Here is a 26,582-nt window from a genome sequence, read left to right as displayed (position 1 = left end):
GATATGCTAGAGTAAACCATCTAATTTACACCCGCATTGATAAAGTTTCCTGCAACCACCCATTTTCTGGAAAGCCAAACGACGTGGTCAGCTCGGGATTGACGAATAAAAACCAAAAGGATCCGGGTTTTTAAAACCCTGTTGCAATTCTCGGTTTGTAGGAAGCTGCTTCATGTCTGACTGATAACTCAGCCTGACCCACTTTCCTTGCTTGACTTGCCAGGGCTGTTTTGTGTGGGTGGTTCCCGTCGTGACTTTTTGAGCGCGCGCGCTCGGGCACACACACACACACACACACACACACACACACACACACACACACACACACACACACACACACACACACACACACACACACACACACACACACACACACACACACACACACACACGAACACGAACATGTTCCCTCATGTGGCGGCATTCTCTCTCTTACTCCATTTTTTCCACTAGGTGTAGCCTATGTTTATTCTTAATATGCAATCGGCATTCATATGCTATATGTAAACACCTGTTCGAATTAATGTGGCTTCATTAATTCGAACAGGTGTCTTGTGGGTCAAGGGGTTTAGCGTTTAAAGCAAGCCTATTATATGATTTCTATGGCACTGGTCACCATGTCAATGTTTTTGGTTAATTATTTTTGTTTTAATCCGTTAATGTATGCAAACTACATGCATTGCATCGGCCCACCAAAATAGATTCAAAGCCATCAACGTTGAAAATGCTGTACAGCTCATAGAAAGTCGATTCTAAAAGCCTGTTTCATGGGATTTTTGCACTCTAAAGTCAAAGGGTTGGTTATAGTGGTCAGAATATATTGAGTAAACTCGAGGATTCTGATTGACTGACGAGGTCATGACGTCAACCCGAATAACCAGAAACTTTTGCCGCGGACTGGAAAATGCTACAGACCTCCACACTACAGATAGGTCTAAATCGATGTGAAACTGCAGAAACAGTGGATTATATTTTTGTGTTTTGCCAAAAAAGCAAACCAGCGATAGATTGGAGTTCTGGGGCCATTGGTGGGGCTATACCAGACGAAAACCATTTCAAATGAATAATGCACATGAGCGAGTGAGCGAGAAACCCATCATGATGCCCACCCAGCTAGCCGGAGTCCTGTGAACAGTCGTGCCGATCCAAGTCAAGGTAAAGTGAGTGAGTGAGATAAACTTGTTTTTTCCCCGGCTATTTTGGGGTTCGTTTTTGGATGTGATCGGTATGGAAACGACGGGAATGCTTGGCAACTCTAAAATCAAAACCCATGGCGGTGGCGGCGAACCGCCTCCCTCCATACGCACACCTCCACAGCCACAGCCGCAGGCATTCAATCAGTTTATTGAACATCAGCACCAACGACAAAATCAATATAACAAAAACAACCACCAACAGCAGTCGATACACGGGGAAAGTGGAAACCGCCAACATGGAGGAAAGGAAAACATTTCGGGGAATCGAGTCGAGCGCCATCAACCACTGAATAATAAAAGTGAGGAGGTGGAGGGGGATCCGTCGCGGTACAAACCCGAGGAGCGGATGGACAGCAGGTACGAGCATGTCAGCCGGGGATCAACGAACAACAACAACAACAACCCTCGGAATGACAACAGCTCTGTTACCCAGTTTAATAATTATTATGGGAATGGAAGAGGAGGGCCTTGCTTTGATCAACATGGCGGACAACAAAGCCAGTCTGGGATAGTGCATTCGGTACAGAACACCATGGATCAAGTTCAAAACTCCCACGAAAGCTACAACAGCCCATACAACCACTACCAGAACTATCGACCTGGCTACGTTAACAGTGGATATGGAGGTATGGCGAGTCCCTCACGCCAGGGCAATAACCTAATGGGCCCTGGCAGCAACGCGACCGCTGCTAGTCAAAGCAAAGCCGCTATGGCTGCTACAGCTTCCCCGGGTGGAGGTGGTACTCGTGCTGGGGGTTTCCAGAGGTTCCCCGGGCCAAATCAGCAGCATCCGTCCGGTGCCACTCCAACTTTGAACCAGTTGTTGACATCTCCAAGCCCCATGATGCGGGGTTATGCTAGTGGCTACCAGGATTACAACAATCCTGCTGCACAACAGCAGCCCAACATGGGGCTTGGTAAAGAGATGGGGTCCCAGTACGGCTCGGCTAGCCATGGATGGGGAGGACAGCAGCGAAATCACCCCTCGATTAGCCCGGGAAACAACGGACAAGTCATTGGCCGATCTCAGGTAAAGGGCACATTTGATTACATATGGTGTTTACGGCTCAATGTGAAACGGAAGTTTGTAAGCCCGTTGGAATGAACGTTGACTGGCTTAGCATGTATCCAGCTAGCTAACGGCTTCGGTTTTTTTTATTCCCACTGCGTTTTAGATGCCTTTTTCATCATCATGTATACGTTTATTGGATACATATAATCGGTCAATTTAGTCTTACACGCAACTCGTTGGCCGTGCGAGCAAAACGCATCAACGGCCAACAGATGTTCCTGGACAGTCTAAAGTTGGTTTCCACACCACGTCCAAGGTGACTTCTTTAGCTTGTTATGCTAGGCAAGGCTAGCACGGCAGAGCTAGGTGATTTATAACTGCGCCCCGAAGCCGTATCTAGCCCTGGCCTGCTTAGGTTCACGCATGAAAAATTGCAAATATTTCCGATATACAGTATACACTATCATTATAATTCATGTATCTGTTTGACGACATGTCATTTGCGGTAGACATACGAGTACATACGGGTCTAGCATCTGCGCCCGTGTAGTTTTCTTTCCAAAGAAACCTTCATGGGGGGGGTTTCCTCTCAAAGTATTTCATGTCACCATTAAGTAAACATCACTGTCACTTTTTGTTAAGGCTTTTCAGACCGTAATCGCTTTACCTATGTCATGGTAATTGACTAATCAGGGGAGTTGGTTGATGTTGTGTATTGGAGCTTTTCACAGTGGACTTGTTGTTGCCTGTGATTTGGCCTCACGCTTCTGCAGGGGGGCCATGCTGTCCCCTCCTGACCTTCACACATGTAGATTAGCCACGTGTCTTCGCCCACATACATAATTTCACAACAAAACCTACAAGTGGCCCATTCCAGTCTATTTTGAAGGGTAGGGCCTTGTGTGGGGCTTATTGCGGTGCCGTAATGACAGGAAACCGTTATTTATCAATATACCTTGTCTTTTATATGTACTTATGAATTTGATATAATGTTAATACTAGGGTTTTATATTTAATTAATTTAATTAACTCACTGAGAATGAATTAAAAGTATTAGGAAACTGCTGTGGCTGTCGGGGAACCTTTACCTTATTCATTCTCCCTTCCCTAGGGTTAAAAAATTATTAATAAGTATGAATAGAAATAAAATATATACAGTTGGTTAGGTTTATGAGCTTGTCGTAATCTATTAATTCCCAGCGCACTTCATTATCAGAGAGAATGAGGATCAAATAATCAAAATGACAATTTGGGCTGGCCAATTGGGTGGCGTTTGAGCTTTGATTGGGAGGAACAGCAGGTCAAAGTGAAAGTCTCTGCCGTAGTGCAGGGCTTCCGACCAGCACAGCCGTTGCCACACCACCATTGGAACTTTCCTCCCCATCACCAGAGTGCTGCAGGAGGCACCAACTGTCTGTTATTTATTTTAAGATATTTGCCAATTTTATCCAAAATATTTTCCTGGTCATGCACACCATGACATCCACTATGCATCATGGGTTAAGAAATAAGCGTGACGAGTTGTACACTTAAGTTATTACACATCGAATTATCTATATTAAGTCGTGCACTATGGGAACCCGATTTTTCAACTCACACTTCAGACTACACTCTAAATTGGTGACCTTATCCATGGTGAATTAATCATAATATTATCAAAAAATATATTACCTATTCTTTATCAATACTTCATTCTACCTACTTTCTCTGTTTACAATGAAAATGTTCCCTATAAAAGTCATGGACTCTCTTGGCTTTATTAAAGATGCTAGGTAAATGTCTTAAGATGATCATGCTCCATTAAACTTGAGTCAAGAAGTTTCTAAAATGAATTATTTTTCATCAATATTGTACTAATATACAGAAAGTGGACACAATCAGACCCCGCCCTGGTTAGAAGAACTCGACATAAGGGCACTCCCTGGATTACTGGGACTACCATATTAATTGTGTTTGATGTTATGTGTGGTTTAACTTGGGTTTTGGTTGTACAGGGATGCCGTTGGTGCTGAACAGAACATAGTTGATGTCAATTTACTATTGGGAAATGCATTATATATATTATATTACATGTTACGGTTCACTTATTCCCTTCATTTTTTTCATCACTATAAAAAAAAAAAAAGATAAAGGCAATCAGGTAAACACAGCATTAGATGACATCATGCATTCCTGTCTCGATATTAAAATGGTAGCTTGCTAGCCTGTGGTAACTGAATGATATTGACTTGAATATGCATTAAACCAGCACCCTACTGTAATGTTAGCATTGGGATATTCCTACTGCGTTCAAGATGCCGTATTCACAACTATGTATTGTATACATTTTGTGGAAAAATATAATCAGGTAATATGGGTGTACATTTGAGGAAAAGGGTAAAAGGGGACTTGTCTGTTTACGCATGATATGCTAGGCTGCCAAGCAAAAGCTAGTAGGTGATTTATAACAGAGCATTGCAGCAGTATCTAGCCCAGGCCTACATAGGTACACACACATATTTCCTAATACAGCATAGAATGACAATCAAACACATGTATACATTGGAAGACATAAAAGTTACAGAAGCCTCTTCTGGTATTCTTTCCACAAGATGCATGCGTCCTCCTTAGTTGTTTCCTCTCAAATGCTCTAGAATCCCATTTTAGTAAACATCTTTGTAACTATTTGTTCCTCAACAATTCCTCAACAAAACGTCCAAGTGGCCCTTTCCACAGTGTACTATGAAGGCAAGCAGCCTTGTGTGTGGAATATTGCTGTGCTGTATTTACAGTGCACCACTTTTCATCTAATTAAGCCCTATACAATCTTGATGGTACTCGCAATCTCGATATCTCGAAGGATGTGAAATATGCAAAATAGAGTAAATGTAGCCTACATGGTATTTAATGTAACATACATTCTTGCAATGTCAGGTGCTTAAAGTACTAATACTAAGGATAGAGCCAGGTAGCTAGCTGCTAGCTATAGCAATCAGAAACAACACTAATAACCACAAAGGTTATGTGGTCTTGTGGAACTATAAAAGTGCACCTTGGCCTGTACTTCATCTCCACCTGCAAAGATGGAAAGACAAGAACATTTGTGAAAGTTTCAGAAAAGACCTACAACATAGAAACAGCCCATGGCACATGTGTATAGATTTAAGAGTGAAAAGGTGAACAATATAGTGGACACCAACCTGTAACACAGATGAAATTAAGGTGCTCATCACAGTAGCGTCGGCTCCATGTGGAAGGGTCCATCCTGGCCATTCCACCACAGCTATGCTCTGGTTGGGCGTGGGGGTCTTCTTGTTCCCATTTGGTGAAGCCCATTCGATCACCGGTCATCCAAAACCAGGAGCTTTTGAAATAGGTCCTACCGTACAGACATTTAAAAAGTCACTTGGGCGGGAACGTAACAAGGCCAACGATTTAGCTGAGACGGACCAATTAAACAAACGGACAGACGGAATTGGTGGCTTGATAGACACTACTGCAAGGCAAAGCAAACACAAGAGTACCTACCTGTGCAGGCCGACCCAAAGGTGGCTGGTCAGTGGGAGGGAGGCACGCGCCACCAGCTGCTGGACCATCTCCTGCTCCCCTGGGCCCCTGATGCTCAGCAGGTCAGAGTGATAGTCTCTGCAGTAGAGCAGGGCGTCGGACCAGCACAGCCGCCTCCCCATCACCAGGGTGACGTTCCTCCCCATCACCAGGGTGGTGCTCGAGGCTGGAGGAGGCACTGTCACCAACTCTGAGCCGACAGAAATAGGGCGGGGGAAGGGTAAAGAAAAGATTCCTACTGATCTCAATTCTGCCCAGAAGTATAATTTCTCAATTCTATTCCTACTATTTGGCTATTTAGACATTTGCCACTTTTGTCCAAAAGGATTTAGTGGTCATGCAGTTGGGGATAAGGGTTCGATATGTGGGATGTTTTTTTAAAGGCCATGCACACTTATAAGATAAGCTGGACTGGAAAACTAGCTATTAACAACGGTTGACCAACAGTTGCACTGGTACCCTGTCCCCCTATGATGACTTTTAGTGATGGCATAAGTGTAGATTGGGGTCCTACCTCCGTACACTTTGACCTCAAGCAACTCCAAAAGGTCTACTCCACAGGGCTGGTATATGTTGATGAAACGCCCCTCCATTCCCCCGCACTGGAAGCTTTGAATTAAATTGTCTTTGGAGACGTTGGCACACCTGAGGAAAAATTTGAAGATTTGCATCACCAAATTATATGACCTAGACAATCTCTATTCAATTAGTCTGATTGACCAAGAAATCCACTATGCATCACAGGATATACTCAGGAAAATTTGTTATGCACTTTTTTTATTGGTGCATTATGACTATTCAGTAATGCACTACATATGAAAACCCATTTGTACTATAATTCAGTGAGATAGACAGGATGGTATGGGAGAGAGAGGGAAGGACAAGCAGCCAAGGACCCCAGGAAGGTATCCAACCCCGGTTCGCTGTAGTAAGGAATCAGCCTTAAAGGAGAAATCCGGTGTCAAATGGATTTGGGATATGTTTGGTATGATAACGAGTTGGAATGTTCGTTTTGGAGCAAAAAAGTGCATGTAGAAGTATTATTCAGTTGGCTGTTATAAGCCGATTGTATCAAAACATTATAAACTTGGAACGATGGGGGCATGTGTTATGGTATAAACTAAATCGCTATTTTAAACCACTTAAAAGGCCAGAAGTTGCCCGACACTTCTTTGGTAGTATAATAAGGGTCTTAACATATAAAACAAGGCATTGATAACTTTGTAAGTGTACAGATTGTTTATTAAAAAGGACATTTTATACACACAATACTATCAGCAGTTCTCCCGCCGACGCCATCTTGTTTTTAAAGGTCCCATAGCATGCCCCCAGGTAGGGCTGCTCGATTTTGAAAAAATGAGAATCACGATTTATTTCGTCAAGATTGAAATCACGATTTATTTCGTCAAGATTGAAATCACGATTCTTCAAATGATTCTTTTTGAGTTTGAATAAAAAATGCATTTATTCGGCTTTTAAAAAAAAAAAAACACAGTAACTGAGTTTTCAAAATTCTTAAACTCCACAGTACACAAACTGTTCAAGTAAAAAAATAGAAAATGTTCAAATTTAAAAGAATGTACAAATAAATATGTATCCAGCTGTTCTGTAATTTACATAAAACTTTTAATGAATAAAATATATATACTAGAAAATTAAATAAGACAGAACAATCAGTTGTAATCGACGTCTGTCCTGCTGTCGTCTGGGTTGTGGTCTTGTGTTTTTGTTTCCTTGCCAATTCGTCGTAAGCTACTTTTTGATTGCTTCTCAGGCCCCGTCCACACTAACCCGGGTTTTCACAAAACCTCATAGACAACGGAAAATTCCAAAAGAATCGTTCCAACTCGTTTTTATTAATTTGGAGATCGTTTGATCCAAGAATCGAAATCGTGATCAAAATTCGATTAATTGCACAACCCTACCCCCAGGTGTGGTGTGTTTTAAAAAAAAAAAATGTAAACAAGCCGTTTAGGTATCTGCCCCTTATGACGTCACAGGTGGGCGTCAACAAAGATGTCTGACGGATAGATGAGCAACGTTTGCTACAGTCCACTGGGTAGGCTGGTAGAATGACCTATCCAGTACACATCTAGGTGGACACGCCCACCTGTGATGTCATAAGGGGCAGATTTCCAAAACGGCTTGTACCAGCTAATCACACCACAACTGGGGGCATTCCATGGGACCTTTAAGACTCGATAAGTAGATTGAAGAACACAGAGATTGTGCCATCCGTCAACAACACGCAAGCTGTGATCGCCAACCTACTTATCGAGTCTTAAAAACAAGATGGCGTCGACGGGTGAACTACTGATGGTATTGTGTATATAAAATGTATTTTTTAATAAACAATCTGTGTACTTACAAAGTTATCAATGCCTCGTTTTATATGTTAAGACCCTTATTATACTACCAAAGAAGTGTCGGGCTACCTGTAGCTTTTTAAGTGGCTTTAAATAACAATTTTGTTTTTTCCATAGCACATGCCCCCATCGTTTCAAGTTTATAGCGTTTTGGTAGAATCGGCTTAAAACAGCCAAAATAAGAATGCATCTATGCACACTTTTTTGCTCCCAAACGAACATTCCAACTCGTTTTCATGCTAAACGTATCCGAGATCCATTTTACACCGGATTTCTCCTTTAATGGTACGTGCTCTACCCGGTGAACCACACGGGCACCCCGTAGCCCTACCTTTTGCCTGGGGGTCAAACACCCTAGCCACTACACTATCCTCCCCTACTATTGGACGGACGACAGGGTACTGTAGGGTGGACCGACTGGTGGTTGGGATACTTTTTCTTCCAGTGTCTCACCTGGGATTGTTGTTGCCATTGTTCTCCGGTGAGTTTCCAATGAGGATTTGTGCATTGATCCACTTCATATTCGATTCTTTGAAGGCGGTGACCTCGATCTCTGCCACCTTGTACACGCCAGGAAGCTGGACCCTCCACCATGGTTTTCTTTCCCTATAGGTACTACTCCAAGTGTGTGCATAGTGGTCCTGATCGTCGTTCCCATCGATTGCTCTTCCAGCCGGACCCGCTTCAAAATGAGTGTCTGTTGAAGACTGCTTAGCCGTGCCACTCAACGCCACGTTAACGCGGGCTGCAACTTGAACTGAAACCACAGAATAGCTTGTTAGGTTGTATTCTAGTGTTTCATTGAAATGCTTGCCTTCCTGGATGCCTTGCCCTACATTTGGTGCATATACTGTAAATACCTGACCATCCAGGAATGTTCAACAGGTGGATGACAGTACCTGGGGTATGACAAAATTCTCAAATACTTTAGAGTAACATTTTCCTGTCTGGGCTTAAATAATCCAGTCTTGAAGGGTAAATGAACCCCCACTTTTGAGCAGTAGATTATCATGTTTGTTAAACATGTCTATTATTTTCCACTCGAATGTGTAAAGCAGGAAAGACGTCTATTTCAGTGTTCTGGCAGGCCAATTGTAACTAATTTAGTATAATTCCCTCAATGATTAATAAGGTAGTGATGTGGATTACCTACCAATGAAACTGCATACAAGACCGCTGGACCTCATAGTTCTGAAGAAGTGAAATCAAAGTTACTGTCGATAGCTACTAGGTATACATTGTATACACCCAAGTGTGTGTGTGTGTGTGTAATATATTTGTTCTATTTATATACATAATGTGGGACTGTATGTGGATGATGGCTGTAGCAAGATATATACAGTAGTTATCTATATAGATGGATAGCTAGAGATATAGACAAAGTGCATGGTTTGGGGCAGCTAGAAATAAGGTTCGGCAAAGGATTCAGGAACAGGGATTCTTTATATAAGCCGGAATTATGATGGCTTCTTAGCTACACAGCAAGTACCGTAACAATAATGACTATGGATGATTGTGTCGCTGAGCGATCGCTGGTCGGTTGAGAACCTAAAGGTTAAGATTGTCTAGCTTTGTATAGATGTCCCAGCGTCATTCAAGTCTGGGAGCATTAAGATTCCATGTGGGCAAATGCAATGGTAATAAAATAGATCTTGGGTGTGCTTAATTTTCACGCTTAAAATTATTGCACATTATATGCATATTGATTTATTTTGTAATGCTTATTTTGAATTTTTTCATTTGATGCCATAGTGCGCCAGTATTTTTACCCTTACCTTTTCAAATAAGAAAAAAATAAAGATATAGTACCTAACAGAAAACTGTACAATTGCTTTGAAATAAACAGACTTACCTGAAATAAGTACGTGACACTCCTGAAATAAATATATTTATAAATATTATTGATGAAGTATGATTTGAGATCTAACAAAAAATAATTATCATACTACCGTAGTTTGAAGTTACAGGGACACAGCAACCAAAATTCAAGCTAGTCTTCTCTTTGACTTGAAGATTGTACTCTGGAGATCCTTCAGGGATGAATAAATACTCTCTATCCACGACATGCGCAAGTTTATCTTGGATTTACATGTATACGGTTGATCACTATACATGTAAATATTCATTTACCATGCACAGAGGCACCTGCATACTCGGGAATGCAGACCAAAGAAAAGATGCAGAAAGGAAACCAATTAACTCACTTTACATTTTTTTTTCTTCACATTACTGTTGAAGATAAGATATGGGAATCAGCAGGGAATATGGTATGACAAAGTTATTTGGAGTTCTTTTGCGATACAATATTAAAGCTAGTGTAGGCAATTTGGATAACTAGCAAGATTTGGCTAGATTTCTAAAGCATCCAACCACAAACATCCCACCCCTCTTTTGAGGCCTCCCTACTAAGCCACTCACCCAAAACATGTAGCTCGTCAGAGATTTAATGGATATAATTTGCAAATACCTGTCAGCCATGCAAAGTTACACGGGAGGGCTCCCTACAGCTTTCTGTAGACGAGGCACAGAATCTCTGTTAAATAACCAGCTGTGCATTCAAAATGTCATGTTCACAATATGGCAACAAAGGAAGCTGAAACGCCTCTTGCCTGTCAATCCCCTACATCTTATCTCCACCACAGGTGCCTGAATAAAACACTCTTCAATGGCAGAGAAACGTAGGGACTCTCAAATCTTACCTACAGCCTCTCCAACCGGTTTGGATTTGGTTATTAGAGTGCACATGATTAACAAAATATGTAAACCCACTAATGATGGAGGGAGAGATTTTGCGTCTACTTTGACCAATGATTTTACTATTCAAATGTTACGGTTCTGCCCTATGTCACTTCTTGCCTCTTTCTCAGAATCATGTCCCCCTCAAGTCAAAGTCTTGGTACATACAATAAAAAACAAACGGGCACCAAATAGACACAAACAACAACACACACCTGCTGCACATCACCTCACTCACGGCATTATGGATCACGATTTTCTTGAATCATTTTTGGCAACTTTTACAATAAACCTTCTAACCCCATTTCGAACCCCACCACCCTGTGCCCTTGTCTGGAGGAGCCCGACAAAAGTCATGTAGGTGGAGTGCAGCAAGGCTCCTTTTTAAAATCGTATCACATAGGAAATTGATTAAAGCAACAAATAAGAGCCATTCATTACACGCCTACACCCACACGCAGCAAACCTGACTGATGCTGTTTCAGCAACGCAGACAGAGTGATTACATTCATGAAATATATATATATAAAAATAAAACAACAATAAAAAGGGATCTTTTCCATGGCTTTAAAGAATCCTCCATTAGTCTTCTTTTGGACAAGTGTCTAAAGAAGTTCTTAGTAGAACAACATCACAGTAAATTCTCCACCTAACCCGTCTTCCTCTGTCTGTTTAGGTCCCGCCCATGGACGCCATGGCGATGAAGCGTTCTCAGCTGTACGGCATGAGCAACAACCCGTACTCCCAGCAACAGGGGGCGCCGTACCATGGCCAACCCTATGGCTCGCCATTGCCACAACGTTATCCAATGGGAATGTCCGGAAGAGGTCAGATGACCACAATGGGTGGAATGCAATATCCTCAGCAGGTAGGCTCCCAGTCCGTTTGCGTACGTTATTGATTAGAGAAAAGTATTGACAAGCCCATGAGCTAACTTTGTGTTACCGTGTGTTTGAGACATTGACATTGTATAATACTGAGCTCTTACGTTTAGAATGATCAACGTCCCAGTGTTCCACATGGGAGAATATCACCCTATAAATGCAGTCTGAGAGTGCTTCTTAGAAAGCCGCGGCAGGTTCTGTGAGGGGAAGGGGTTTGAGTCCTGCAGCATGGTAGTGATACTGGAACTACAAGTACAACAGAGCCATTGAAGGTGACAAGCCCCATGGTTGATGCATCTCACGGCAGGCCTCCCGCCCGCTCCGGTTGTATTTAGACTGCCTCCAAATCTCTGTGAGAGTAAGACCTAGAGAGGACCGTGAAGCTAGCTGCACTGCTCTCAGGTCAGATGCTGATGACACCTGACCCTGGCCTGTCAACTGTCCTTCTATTGATGCAGTCGAGCTGTTTGACCCAATAATGATGAATCAATCAATCGATCTTCAATTATCATTCCAATCATACATTGGTCTTGTGTGTGTATTTATCATTGAACAAGGGCACTTTTGAACAGAAAAGGTCATCGTACTAGCACCGGTGGAATCTGTAGTGCCATCGTCGGGAAGTAGACAAGGAGTCGTTATCCCAGCAGCCGCAAACTTAATGTACTTGACCTACTTCTGGCTGTCCCTTGTGACGGTAATTCGATGAAGGGTATCCCCCTGCTTCGATCAATAACTCAGGGTTACTTTGGCCCATTTAATAGGGGAATACATCCCGGGAACCGTAAAAGAGAAGCTAATTTTCCCCCTGGTGCTTTTTATTGACGGGTCTGGGATGTGTGAGTGATGATCACTCCCAGGCGCAACACGCAAACACTATTTATTCCAAGAAATGTTGTCATCATCTCGTTACTATGTGTTGATTACATCATTACCCCTTCTCACCGTCTGTTTTCTCGTCGCTGGGCCAAGAGGAGCCGTGTGCAAGCTTTTCCCGCTCGCCTTGAGTTTCCATCTGAGGGAGCGAGTATGTTAATGACTTGTGGCAGCCCTAGGGCCTAGGGAGGTCCCCTCCTAAAGCCTCCAGGCTCTGGGGGTGGAGAAGGGGCCGCCTCTGGTACGGCAGGGACCCCACACCGCTCTCCTTGAAACATAATAAAATACATTAAAGGTAATGCACAGGAATGATATCGGACATTTGAACATATGTGTGTGTGTATCTATGTATATATATGTGTGTGTATATATATGTGTATGTGTATGTATATGTGTATGTGCATATATATATGTGTGTGTGTATATATATATATATATATGTGTGTGTGTATATATATATGTATGTATGTATATATGTGACCTGTGTAATGCCTGATGGTTGTTTCAATGGTTACTGCGAGTTATATCATTTGAAAATCTGCAACGAAAGCCTGGGGAATCTGTGCTAATGTAATGTGTTTAATGTGCTGGTGCCAGCCTTTTTTTTTTTTTATCAGATGACCCTCACGGTCATTAATTGAATGCATAATGTGCCGGCCTGTTTGGCCTGGTTTCTGAACATCAGTAAATCAGGGCCTGCTGTGAGCCACCTCCCTGATGTAGTAGAATGCATGGTGAGTCCAAGCTCTGCATGTGATCCCAATGTGACTGTTGTGGAACAGAGGGCGCTCAGCCATCCTCAGACCACAGCCCTCACACTGAGGTGATGGACAACACAGGCAGTGGGGAGCGTTAGCTTCATATGAGCACTTATTGTAAGCGTGCTGGTTATTTCTAAGCGGTTACTTTCCTTAACCTTTATGGTTAATGTAATTATTCCGACAGGAAGTTAAGAGATGAATGTGGAATGGGCTCTGATGAAAGGCTTCTCGTGGCTCAGTCACGCGAGCGTATATGATTCATTAAACGAGCATCATCGCCATTAATTGCGTTCCTTTCGTCTACGCACGCATTTCGGCGTAGACTGCAGAATGTTTTTTCGTGGAAATTCTTGCCGCACATTTCTGACGTCAAGCAGAAGTGCTTAGACTGTTGACCCTCAGAAGAAAGCAGGCGGCACTCCATTACACTAGGCTAGCATTTAAACTGTTAAACATAGTCCTGTTTTATAGTGCACTGATCAGCCTGGACATAAACTGGCCACATGAAAGGGATGCGTATGAGGTCACTTGATCAAAAAGATACCACATGTGGTTAGCAACCTAATGCTATCTCTTGCCAAACATCCAGTAGGTTACGGCTTGAATGAATAAATTAATAAACTCTCAATACTTGTGGGACCAGTGTTCCATGAGGCTTAGAACCAAGATGACCTCTAAGGGAAAAAGTCCTATTCCCTCCGGCTTCCGGACAATAGAGGAGGTTCTCCTGTGTTACTTGGTGTTTGGTAGACATGCAGAGGAAAATGATAACCGAATGAAGGTTCATTCACAACTCGATGAAGGTGACATGAATCCTAATTCTTTTGTTTCTCCATACCACCATTTCCTCTCCTCCTCCTCCTCTTTATCTCTCTGCCTCTCCCCTGTCCTCTCCTCTCTCCTCTCTCCCCCCTCTCCCTCTCTTATCCTCTCTCCTCTCTCCTCCTCTCCCTCTCCCTCTCCCATCCCCTCTCCTATCTGCTCTCCCCCCTCTCCCCTCCCTCCACTCTCCTCCTCTCCCTCTCCCTCTCCCATCCCCTCTCCTATCTGCTCTCCCCTCCCTCCACTCTCCTCCTCTCCCTCTCCCTCTCCCATCCCCTCTCCTATCTGCTCTCCCCCCTCTCCTCTCCCCTCCCTCCACTCTCCTCCTCTCCCGCTGGTCAGATGGCGTCGGTGGGCTACAGTCAGCAGGGTATGGGGGGGTACAGCCAGCCCGGGCAGCCTCCTTACTACAGCTCCCCTCAACACCAGCCCGCCGCCCCCAGCCAGACACCCTACATGCAGCCTCCCGCACCGCTTCCCCAGCAGGTAGGACCGCATCTCCCACAATGCTCTGTTTTTCTAAGAAAAGGAGCGCAGTCATTTCCTGATGGATGTGATTCTCTGCTGAGAAACAGGCCCTGCCAGTTTTTGCATTTAAAGATTCCTTACAGGTTGGACATTATGATATATCATATTTACTTACTGTTAGTGTTTTTGAAATGTTTTTTTCAACATAAGTGTTATGATATATCGTATGGGTAGCCTCTTTCCTGATTGTATTTCCTGATGGTTTGAGGGCTTTTTAGAATTGAAGATTTGTGGAGAACATCTCCAAATTGTCCCACCACCTTCTGTCATTTGTATTTATGTTAAAGGGCTTTGTCCCTTCATCGACAGGAGGATATAGACAGACAGGGAAGAGAGTAGAAGAAGAGAGAGGGGAAGAAGAGCGAAATAAACAAAGCCTCGGACCACATGTGAACCCGGGTCGCCTCAAGTCCTCTTCCCTACATGGTTGGTGCTTTGGTGGGTTGCCTTTCTTTCCAACCATCTTTCCAACCATACCATCTACCCCCCCCCCCCCCCCCCCCCCCGCCTCTCCAGGAGGTGCCCCAGGAGGCGTATGGCACCAGGGTTCAGTCGGCTGTGACCCCTGGGAAGACCAGCCACGAGGACCTGGGTCTGAGCCTGCAGGACAGACCCTCCAGCCTGCCTGTAAGACACACACACACACACATGCAAACACCATAACAATACCATAACAGCACACGCACACGCAAACACTATAACAATACCATAACAGCACACGCAAATACCATAACAATACCATAGCAGCATCACATCAACATCACCTGACAAACAAACACGCACCCAAACACTATAACAATACCATAATGGCACCTGACACACAAACACGCACACTATAACAATACTATAACAGCACCTGACAAACACACACCCAAACACTATAAAAATAATAGAACAGCCCCTGACACACAAACACGCACACTATAACAATACTATAACAGCACCTGACAAACACACACCCAAACACTATAAAAATACTAGAACAGCCCCTGACACACAGAAACACACACTATAACAATACTATAACTGCACCTGACACACAAACACAGTATAACAATAATATAACTGCACCTCTGGCACACGTACCCACACAAACACTATAACAATACTATAACAGCCCCTGAACTACATACACAGAAGCCATATCTTGTGCCACTTTTCATGCTCTCTGTCTCTGCGCTGCATAACCTCTGTCGAGCTCCAGTTGAGGTGGTGGCGTGCCATTGGAGGACAGACTCCTCAGTCAGGCAGAGCCCACGCCTCTCTCAACCAATCACAGCCCTCTATTTCTACCAAGTGTCCTTCTCTGTGTTAAATCTCTAGAACATCCATGGCTGTGTTTTGTGCATGTGGCACTGTTAGGCCTGTTGGTTTATTATAAGGGCTTTGAAAGGAGAGGTATATAAGTTTGGCTGTTAGGCTTGAACACTTAACTCTTTACTTGCTATCTCTTTAATTCTTTCTCTGTCTTTCTCTTTAACCAACTCTCTGGCCCTCTCTGTCTCTAACTCTGTCTTACTCACTCAGTTTGTCTCCCACTCCCTGTCTTATTCTATCCCTCGGTCTTTCTCTGTCTCTCTCTCTGATTCTGACTCTCTTTCTCTCTGTCCCTCACTCTCTGTGTCTCTTATCTCTGTCTCTCTCACTTTATCTCTTTCTCGCACCCTCTGTCTCCAACTGTCTCTCTCTCTTCGTCTCTTTCTATTTCTCTATCTCTCTCTGTCCTCATCTCACTTGCTCTCGAACTCGAGCCCCGGTCTCCGTCTCATTCTGATGTATTTATCTAATTTTACTCTAAATAAGCGGTTATCCTTACCCTCTCAAGTCTCTAGTTACCCTACCTCCTTTCTCTCCTCTCTCTCTATAAATCCCTCGCTTCCCCGTATCAGCAGCAGCTGCAAAGAGCTGCTGCTGCTGATGGTGTTGCCATAGTAACGGGGGCAGTTTCCGCGACAAAACAGAAAACGCTAGTCTGTCCAGAAGGCGGATGAAGGCAGGTCCTCAGCCACATTAATCTGACCCTAAGCATTGCTTTGGCTCCCTCACTTCTATTTACAAATGGTCCAGCCATTGGCCCATCAATCTCCCCATTCCGACCTTAGATTCGTGCCAAGGCCAATCACAGGTCAAGCGCCATCCGAGGGGCTTTCCCAAACTGTGTGGTGGTTCCCCAGGGCTCTATTGTACAATGGAAGACTCAAGAGACACTGGTCAGTGCTGAAACTGTTAGGGCTATCCTAGGTAGCTGAGCCCAGGAGGCTTTCGATGACCAATAACATCTGTTACAACCCCTCTATAAAAGAGAAATATTACCTTGGAGCACGGCATTACCAGAGATGTAAAACGGTACCTCAAATCTAAAATGGTTGTCCTATTGAACCATTTGACTGGGGGAGAGTTCCTTGATTACTGCTGGCTAGAAGGTGAATTATAGCATAAGGTTAGACAAAAAGCATGGCCTATTAGCATCAAAAAGCTGTTGAATCGTTATGCTGTATGTTTTCAGTAAACTAGAGACTCATTTGGGTCTTTATTTTGAAAATCTATATTTTGACAGAGAAAGAGGGAGAGAGCGAGAGGTATAACAGTGATGCGCCGAGAATAACAGAGCTGATTTGGCTGAGCTGTTGGCAAGGGGAGGGGGTATGGGATGCTGGCCTACCATTGGCCATCCCCGGGGAAGATGGGCGATCTGAGAGCAGTTCCTCTCCTCTTCCATCCCTCTCTCTTCTCCTTCTATCCCTCTCTATTCTTCTTCTTTTTACCTTCTCTTGTCATCCTCCTTGCCTCACTCCTCTGCTGCAAGGTGTGTCAGGGTGTGGGGTTTGATCATGGTTGCTGAAGGGGTGATTTTCATTGCATCCCAGCATGCTGTGATCCGAGATGCTAGTCTCCATGATTCCATGAGAATTTATCTGATTTCTTTGATCTTAAATCCGTAGCGTTGCTCCTTTTCACTTGGTTTGTGGGCCGAATCATGTGCCCAGATATTGTGTAGAGTGGAATGTACTCTTGAGTCTTTGGATTTAACTCTAATGGACACAGTGGATTCTTGGGGTTCAGCCCATTAGGCTACAAATATATGTCCCATTCTGTTAACTGATTAGTCCCTCATCACAAGAATCAAGGATTTCACAAGCTAACTAGTTCAACGGCTTTCCAGTACTTGATGCTACAATATTATTAATTGAGATTACGATATTTTTTATCTTTAGAAGAGTAGTTTATTTTGCTTCAAATGCAATTTGAGTCTGTGCAACAATCTGGACCCCTGTTGTCAACATTTAAGGTTTCTTGAGGTTTAACTGTGGTAAATATAACTGTGTTTCAGCTTCCTGTTTTCTGAAAGGACATTTCTATTTTAGGGTTTCCAAGCAAGCACTAACCATTGTTCCGGAAACTGCCGCGAAACTCGCTATAAATGGCACAAAGCTGATCCTAATTATCTCCAACAACGTCTCTGGTAGCACTACTGACGGTGGACGCAAAACGATGTGAATATAGAGTTTTACAAACAAAAGCCGGCTCTTGTTTGACGATGAGTAGCTGCTTCATAGAGAGAGAGAGAGAGAGAGAGAGAGAGAGAGAGAGAGAGAGAGAGAGAGAGAGAGAGAGAGAGAGAGAGAGAGAGAGAGAGAGAGAGAGAGAGAGAGAGAGAGAGAGAGAGAGAGAGAGAGAGAGAGAGAGAGAGAGAGAGATTCAGTGCAGAATATTTTACACATCTGCTCCTCCTCTCTGTCTCTAGTGAGTCTAAAGAACAGCTCGTTCACGGGCCAGGCTCTCAAGGTGAAGTGGTCCTTTCCATCGAGACACGCACACGCGCTGTCTGGGATCTGTGTGTCGTTATTAATCGTTGTGTCTGTTGGCTTTGTGTTTGTAGCTCTCCTGACAAAACTTCATGTGCTCACATCAATTAAGTTAATTATATACACATGCCCCAGCCCTTGGCTATTAATATGCGTTTGTATCCCTATTCCTATTGCTACTTCCAACCACACCGCCACCCCCACCTCACATTGAAGCGAGCAGGAGGAGGGAGGAGGCATTTCTGTGCTGCCAGTTCAAGGGCAGTAACTTGGAGGGTCCAACAGAGTTGTCCGAGGTTGAGTGGTTCTGCTGACCCATATGCACCTGTTGTATCCCGTCCCGGTAACATGCACAAGAACTTAACGTGGGAAACCCATGTCGTCTCTGCTTCATAGGGTCTTATGTGGGGAAAACATTATAAAGTATGGGCCATGATACAGTGCCGTCGCATAATTAAATAGTAGGGGTCGAACCCCCCCCCCCCCTTCTACGGACATGTCTCAGGAAGTGAGACCTGTCTCTCCAGTCGGAGCCCCCTGATCCAGAGCTGCTAGCTGATGAGGTGACTCATAGAGGTCCCTGCTGTGCCCCCTCGGGGAGGCCCCGGCCTTGTCCTCCCACAGACTCTGGTCCTGTCCTCTCTGTCGCCCACTGCATTTAGCCTCCTTGTCATTTCTTCATCCGTCTCTTTCTCTTTCTCTCCGTTATTCTCTTTCTGTCCCTCCCTCTCCATCCCTGTCTCCCCAGCTCTCCCTAGGTCCCTTGGTCTCTCTCTGTCCCTTGGTCTCTCTCGGTCTGTTCTCTATGTCTCTGTATCTCACTCTCTTTGTGTCTATATTTAAAGGTGCAGCTGTCAGTGTAGTGCCTGGCTCACCCAAGGGGCTGCTGGGAGAATTTGTCCACTCCTAATTACTCTCAGCACTCTCTGTTACTCTCACGGTTTCTGAAAATCCTTCATCGTGTGTGTGTGTGTGTGTGTGTGTGTGTGTGTGTGTGTGTGTGTGTGTGTGCGTGTGTGCGTGTGTGCGTGTGTGCGTGTGTGCGTGTGTGCGTGTGTGCGTGTGTGCGTGCGTGCGTGCGTGCGTGCGTGCGTGCGTGCGTGCGTGCGTGCGTGCGTGCGCGCGCGCGAGTCTTTGAGTCACATCTGAATAAGTGGTGTAGCTGGAAAGTCCCCTTCGGTTGGGTTGATGTGCGTGCGTCGGGAGACCTTAACCAACCTTGGTAATTGCGACTATAAATCACGCAGGCAGCGGCAGCCGGCGCACCTCAACCCGACGCCCGCGGCCGCCGGAGACGAGGGCTGAAACGCAGCCAGCGCTGTCCCCCCCCGCCCCCCCACCACCCCACCCCACCCAACGGGGAGGTCGGTCCGCCGCATAGACATGGGGGCCCGTTACCATCCAGAAACAAAAGGCAGATCTGGACAAATCTATTAGCATGCTAGGCCGTTAGCATGCTATCCCTTCAGCAGGGATAGCATGCATGTGTTAGCATGCCAGCAGTAATGGGCTAGCATGCGGTTGGAGTTTAGGGCGATTGCGTAGGGCAGCAGGTCTCTATAAAGGGGGGAACGCGTTCTTCTATACTAGGGGTGCTTTGAAGAATTGCAGGGGAGCATTTGGAACATTTCAACAAGGACGAAACCAAAAGATAAAGCTAAAACGTTTACAAATACAATTGTTAGTTTCAGTTATATGTTTTAAATGGTTGTTTAGCTGAAAAAATATCTTTAATTAGTTCAAAATGTCATGCGATGATGCAACAGCCCTGTAAGGATTTTGGCTTCTCAAACCAATTTTCTTCAGCAAATGAACCCTTTAGTGGCACGACGTGCTACATGTGCCATGGTCCTGTTGTCCCTGTACCATGTCTGTATATAAGACTTCTTGCAGAGCGAAATTATCTTGTTCCGAACAAAACAGATGCGTAATGGTTGGCATCACGATAAACATCATTTTCCATGGGTTTAATGTTTTCATTTCGTGACTAACAACAAACCAGTTTCTTCAGCTGATTCAGGAGCGGTTGAAGTCAGTGATGTGTTTCTAATGAGGCTGTCTGACAACATACCTCTGAGCCAGCACTCAAGACCTCAGACTCGTTGGGGGAACCACAGCTGGTTTTGCTGGCTCAAAAGAGAATACAAATAAAGTAAAAACACTGTTGATGGGTGATTTCCAACGGGGGAGGGTACCGGATGTTGACAAGGATATTAAAATGGGGAAGGAATTAAAATTTCGATCTCATGACTCCCAGCAAAAAGGTTGTGTGTTCCAGCTCCAATGTCCTACAGGCTACTACCAATAGGCCTACTCTGAGATGGATTCCCTGATCTTACCCTACCCGCTCCTTAATGTTGGGCTGGATCTGATGGCATTTATTGTAAAATAAAAGGGTTTGTTAATGTCTGAAAAGTCAAATAGATGATTGAGGCTGATTGCTAAATCGCTTTCATTTCCCTCCCTCCCTCCCTCCCTCTCCCTCCCTCCCTCCCTCCCTCCCCCCTCCCCCCTCTCCCTCCCCCCTCTCTCCCAGGACCTGTCAGGCTCCATCGATGACTTGCCCACGGGTACGGAGGCGGCCATCAGCTCTGCGGTCAGCGCGTCGGGGTCGACCAGCAGCCAGGGAGAGACCAGCAACCCGGCCCAGTCCCCCTTCTCCCCCCATGTCTCCCCCCGCCTCCCCGCCATGCGCAGCGGGGGGGCGTCCTCCTCCTCCCCCGTGGCCTCCCCCGTGGGCTCCGGCCAATCACGCTCCGGGCCCATCTCCCCCGCCAGCGGCCCCGGTAGGTCACCTGACGCACGCAGTCAGTCAGTCAGTCAGTCGTTCAGTCAGTCCTTCGGTCAGTCAGTCCTTCGGTCAGTCAGTCAGTCAGTCTGTCAGTCCTTCGGTCAGTCAGTCAGTCAGTCAGTCAGTCGTTCAGTCAGTCCTTCAGTCAGTCAGTCAGTCAGTCAGTCATTCATTTCTTAATTCATTCTCCCTTACACATGTTCTCGCAGTAACACACTCAACGTCACATACAACTACACATTATTCTTTAACCCACACCCCCCCAATTACGCACACAAACACCGTCACAAGCATACGCAATTAAGTATTCTTACAACTCCTCGACAGTCTTCACCACGGACTGTCACAACAACACACATTCAGATAAACACATTTACAAGCAATTACAGATTTATACTTCTGTTAGACCAAATGGCACGCACTACAAGGCATGCACAGACTGCATGACAACAAAGTAAATGTATAAGTATACAATTATTGTGTATTGGTTGTCATTGTGCGTCTGACCATGTGATCATGCGTGTGCTGTGTGCCGTACTGTTACCATATGAACTGTTTTCTCCTGTGTGTTTCAGGGACCCAGGCGGGCCCCCTGACCCCAGGCAGTGTGTCCCAGGACACGGGCCCCCACGCCTCCATGGGGCAGTCCCCCATGTCCCAGGACAGAGGTGAGGGCCCTCAGCATGGAGACTCACCAGACCAACCATTATAGAGAGTTCCGTTCTAGAATGACCTCGGCTCAAAGCGTTTCATACTCACTATGAAGTGGTTTACAGAAAGTAAGCTGTACTGTGTACAGTTCCAAACAAAATACTGTGGCTCCTAGGAACTAAATATGCATCCTAGAAAGTAAGCTAAATGACTGAAGACTAAAATAAGTTCTATGCTGACTCAATTCTGAGGTGTGTGTGTGTGTGTGTGTGTGTCTGTGTCCGTGTGCGTGTGCGTGTGTGTGCGTGTCCGTTCGTCCTCAGGGTTTCCTCCCGGCATGCACCGTGCCGCCCCGGGGCCTCAGTTTGGCCCCCAGACCCCAGGGCCTCCAATGTCCCCTCACGGCTCCCCCGGGGGGCCCATGCACCACGGCTCGTCCTACCAGCAGGGAGGGGGCCCCTCCTATGCCCAGTACGGGCCTCCAGGTACGGCCGGGCCGTTGTCGCTATTGCACACTACATTGGTACATTCACGCAATTACACAGCCACACACACACAGAAACACACCTACACATTCTCTCACACACACACATTGTCACATACAATTACGCGTTCTCCAGGTACGCCCGGGCCCCTGAGCACGACCACCTGGTCACCATAACCCATGGGTCCCCTGTCCGCCGAGTCCACAGTTGAAGTGTGTGTGTGTGTGTGTGTGTGTGTGTGTGTGTGTGTGTGTGTGTGTGTGTGTGTGTGTGTGTGTGTGTGTGTGTGTGTGTGTGTGTGTGTGTGTGTGTGTGTGTGTGTGTGTGTGTGTGTGCATGGCCGATAGGTGATTAATCGTCTGTAATGAATCATCTGCTGCTGACTAGCTCAACAGATGTCCCTCTTGCCACGCATGCCAAGTGTGTTCACATCGTGTTGTTTTTTACGGCAAGGAGCCACAGCCTCACACGCCTGTAGTCAAGAGTTCAGCCGGCTCCAATGGAAGGGTTTCACCTCTACGAACCATCTCCAATGTGTTCACTGTAACCTGGTGTTGTTGAGGGTTAACTCTGGTTCCCTGGTTACTCAGGGAACTAAATGATCTAGTTCCCTGTTCATTCGGGGAATTAGAATGAGCAAAATTGTTCCAACATGCTATGTTTGGATGGGCTTTGTGCCTTTATAGACAGGAGAGTGACATTCAGTATAGAGCCAGGATTCAGTCAACGCAAGACATATTGCCTACATGCTGGTTTATGTTGAGCATGTACCACGTGGGACCATCCAGATATGCAAATTGGCATTTCACTTTGCCGGGAGGCAGTTTCGTACTCCAGCAAATCGATCTGATTTTCTGGAGTAGGAAAATGTTCAGACAGTCAGTTGTAAGAAGAATACTTAATTGCGTATGCTTGTGACGGTGTTTGTGTGCGTAATTGGGGGGGTGTGGGTTAAAGAATAATGTGTAGTTGTATGTGACGTTGAGTGTGTTACTGCGAGAACATGTGTAAGGGAGAATGAATTCAATGAATGATTGACTGACTGACTGAAGGACTGAAGGACTGACTGACTGGCTCGCTGACTGACTGACCTCACCCTCGCGCGGGTGAGGATACAACATTTTCCTACTCCAGCGAATCAGATCGAGCAGCTGACGAACGCTTTTGCTCTCTTTGCTCTTTCGGCATCCAGTTGTAAGTGACTTATGTCCCCCCCGCCCTCTGTGTGGCCCCAGGTAACTACCCGAGGCCCTCTCACTACGGCGGGGCCCCCACCGCCGGCTACAGCAGCCCCGGCCCGGCTGACAGCATGGGGACCAACGCCGGCAGCCCCATGCACGGCCAGGGGCCCTCCACCCCTTCGGGCCGCAGCCTGGCCCCCGGGGGCCCCGGCGGTCCTGGGGCTCCCGGGGGCCGGCCCTACCCCGGCGCCCCCACCCACATGGCCCCCACGTCCCCTGGCATGCCTCAGCCGGCTGGCCAGGGCGGGGGGCCCCTGGGAACCAAAGGCATCCGCAAGCTGTGCGAGACGGGCACCCACGCTGTTCCAGGGGCCAACGCTGCCTCGTCGTCCTCGTCCGCCACCCAGTCCAGGTGAGTGTGCAGCCCGGCTGAGGACGGTTGTGGGGTCACTGTTTCCACCTGTCCGTCCGTCTGTAGTAGTAGTTTGAGTTAGGCGCTATTTTCTTGCTTTGTCTTTTGAGTTATTATCCTTTTGTGGACGTAAAGCCCCATCAACCGCTGTGTGATCTCTCTCCCCCCTCCAGACCCCCCTTCCCCCGCTCCCCACTCTACCCCCATCACCCCTGGCCCCCGGGGTCAGGGCCCGCACTCTCCCCCTCCCCTCGTCGTCCCCATCCTCACCTCCACCCTCACTCCCCCCACCACCACCACCACCACCAGCACCACCACCAGCAGCACCAGCAGGGTAGTGGTGTGACCCCAGCTCCCCCCTCCCCCCACCACCCCTCCAATCACCATGGGTAGGTTCAGCACGCTGGTGCCATCGCCCCGCAGAGTAACGAGTAACCGAGGGAGTGCAGAGAGCGACATGTCTGGCTGCACAGACCTGGGAGCAGTCTAAACCGATACTGGCCGGGAAACCAAAATGGTTTACACAATGGAGACCGGATATTAGAGGTTTGAAACTCAAACGTCCACGCTTTGGTTTAAAGTGTCGGCTAAATAGTGAAAGTAGGCTTTGGGGAAAATTGGATAAAACCACTTGGACAAATCGATGAAACCCGGTCTGATTAAATGGAGAGTGGGCGGGGTCTGCAATGCATCTCCCTCGGTTAATGTGTTACCCTGCGGTCATCTAAGGGTGGGACCGATGCATAACCTACTGCTGGAATGAAGCGGTATCTCTCCCTGTATAATCGACTCACTCTACTGCTATCCTTGCAGTATACTCGCTCATCCTCATGAGTGTACTCGCCCGTTCTTCAGCTAACAGGCCTGCCATCTTCTGTCTCTGTTGAAACCCATCACTGGGTTTGACACGTGTTCTCGGTCCACTGAAACGTAACCATAACTGCTTCTTCCCTTCCTCCTCCAATGACACTCTGCTTCTCTCCTCCCTCTCTCTCCCTGGCCGGCTGGCCGTCCGACTGTGGCGCTGAATTGGTCCAAACTGCACGGCTTGTCTAAATACAGATGTGTGTTTGGTGTTAATGGACTAACCCCTCCCTTCCGTCTGTGAGACTGAGAGACGCTACACACTAGCTAGGTAAAGTCCAAAAATGTATTAATGCAAAACCCATTTCTTCCTCTTTGGTGTCCAGACAGGGTAGTTTCCCAGGTATGGGGCCGATGGGAGGAATGGGCCCCGCGGGCCCCAACACCCAACAGCCAGGTAACAACTGTGGAAGAGTAACCTCTCAAGGGCCCGCCTACAATGTCCCGCCCACAGGTTAGGACTGTTGTGTCACTTCCTGTTCCTGAGGGAGCTTCTTACTGAGTTAATGAGCCTGGAATTTATTTCTGCTTCTCTTTATTTTCCTTTTTGTTTTAAATAGTTGTACTGTTCAGTTCAAAACTGAAATCCATTTGAAAAACAATCCCCCTATGGCTGCTTTATTGTAACCAATCGGAATACCTTTCTCCCATCCAGGCCCCCCGATGATGTCCCCAGACAGGATGGGCGGTCCCCCGGCAAAACAGAGGGTTGGCCAAGACGGCCCCGACCCTAACACCACTGCCCCCACCACTGCCACCACCGAGCCACCCAAACCAAAGGTAGCTCTCTGCATTAACCAATCAGAACCCTCCAATCAGGATCCCTCCCGAATGGTAAGGATCCCTCGGGGGAATGCACCGGAAGAATGTTGTGACGTTGCAGCAGCCAATGAGACGAGAGTCGACGGGAATTAGAACGGGGAAAACATCAGAGGTGTGCAGCAGACTGCCTTCCCTTTGTGTCGTTGATTCGCTATATTCGACCGGAGATCAAGAGTCAGAGTAGATCTGCAGGCCTAGTTATCTCCCGTATCTATCGTGTCTCAGCGCTAGCTGGCGCAGCGTAGAAGCAGCCTTAGATCTCCGGGTGCTCACCACACCTGCGCTGACGGCTCCACCTCTCCCTCTCCCGCTCTCTCTCACCGCTTGTACCATTTTTAGACGGGCTCGGAATAGACGCCCGAAATTACCTCCCCTGGCTCACCGACGGAGCTCTGCGTCGCGCTCCCACCGACGCTCTGCTTATTTTTGTTTCGGTTTGTGTTTCTTTGGATCGCTCCACTCGCTTCACCGCCCGTCACTCTCGTTAAAGTTTGGCGTGCGTTCCTCTGAACAGTTTTTCTCTCTCTGTTCCGCTCCCTCCCCTTCTCCCTTTCGAAGAGGAGGAGGAGGTGTAGCTTTGGTGTGTGTGTGTGTGTGTGTGTGTGTGTGTGTGTGTGTGTGCGTGCGTGTGTGCGTGTGTGCGTGTGTGTGTGTGTGTGTGTGTGTGTGTGTGTGTGTGCGTGCGTGTGTGTGTGCCTGTTTGTGTAATGTGCACGCTTTCTCTAATGTGTAATGTGCAACTCTTGTTTTTCTCGCTCTGGGTTCTAGAAGATGTCTGTGCGCTAACGACAATGACAGCTAGCAGCGGCGGTAGCGTAGCTTTGTGTGTCTCCTCATACCCCT

The 26,582-nt window shown here is 46.4% G+C and overlaps 1 protein-coding gene across 1 annotated transcript in view; it reads left to right on the top strand.

Moving 5' to 3' along the window:
• Positions 1-844: 844 nt before the first annotated feature.
• Positions 845-26,582, top strand: part of arid1b (AT rich interactive domain 1B (SWI1-like)) — a 38,241-nt gene continuing 12,503 nt past the window's right edge. Inside the window, exons 1-10 of the mRNA XM_056580638.1 lie at positions 845-2,226; positions 11,533-11,724; positions 14,542-14,685; positions 15,244-15,354; positions 21,070-21,319; positions 21,900-21,992; positions 22,299-22,460; positions 23,696-24,053; positions 25,244-25,371; positions 25,573-25,697. Of these exons, the coding sequence (XP_056436613.1) occupies positions 1,228-2,226; positions 11,533-11,724; positions 14,542-14,685; positions 15,244-15,354; positions 21,070-21,319; positions 21,900-21,992; positions 22,299-22,460; positions 23,696-24,053; positions 25,244-25,371; positions 25,573-25,697 (2,562 nt within the window). The 5' untranslated portion in view covers positions 845-1,227. The remainder of the gene's footprint in view (positions 2,227-11,532; positions 11,725-14,541; positions 14,686-15,243; positions 15,355-21,069; positions 21,320-21,899; positions 21,993-22,298; positions 22,461-23,695; positions 24,054-25,243; positions 25,372-25,572; positions 25,698-26,582) is intronic.

Source organism: Gadus chalcogrammus, chromosome 21, assembly GCF_026213295.1.
Source record: "Gadus chalcogrammus isolate NIFS_2021 chromosome 21, NIFS_Gcha_1.0, whole genome shotgun sequence".
Taxonomy (NCBI): Eukaryota; Metazoa; Chordata; class Actinopteri; order Gadiformes; family Gadidae; genus Gadus; species Gadus chalcogrammus.
The sequence above is the reverse complement of the archived record's forward strand: the minus strand, read 5'-3'. Positions and strand labels throughout refer to the sequence as shown.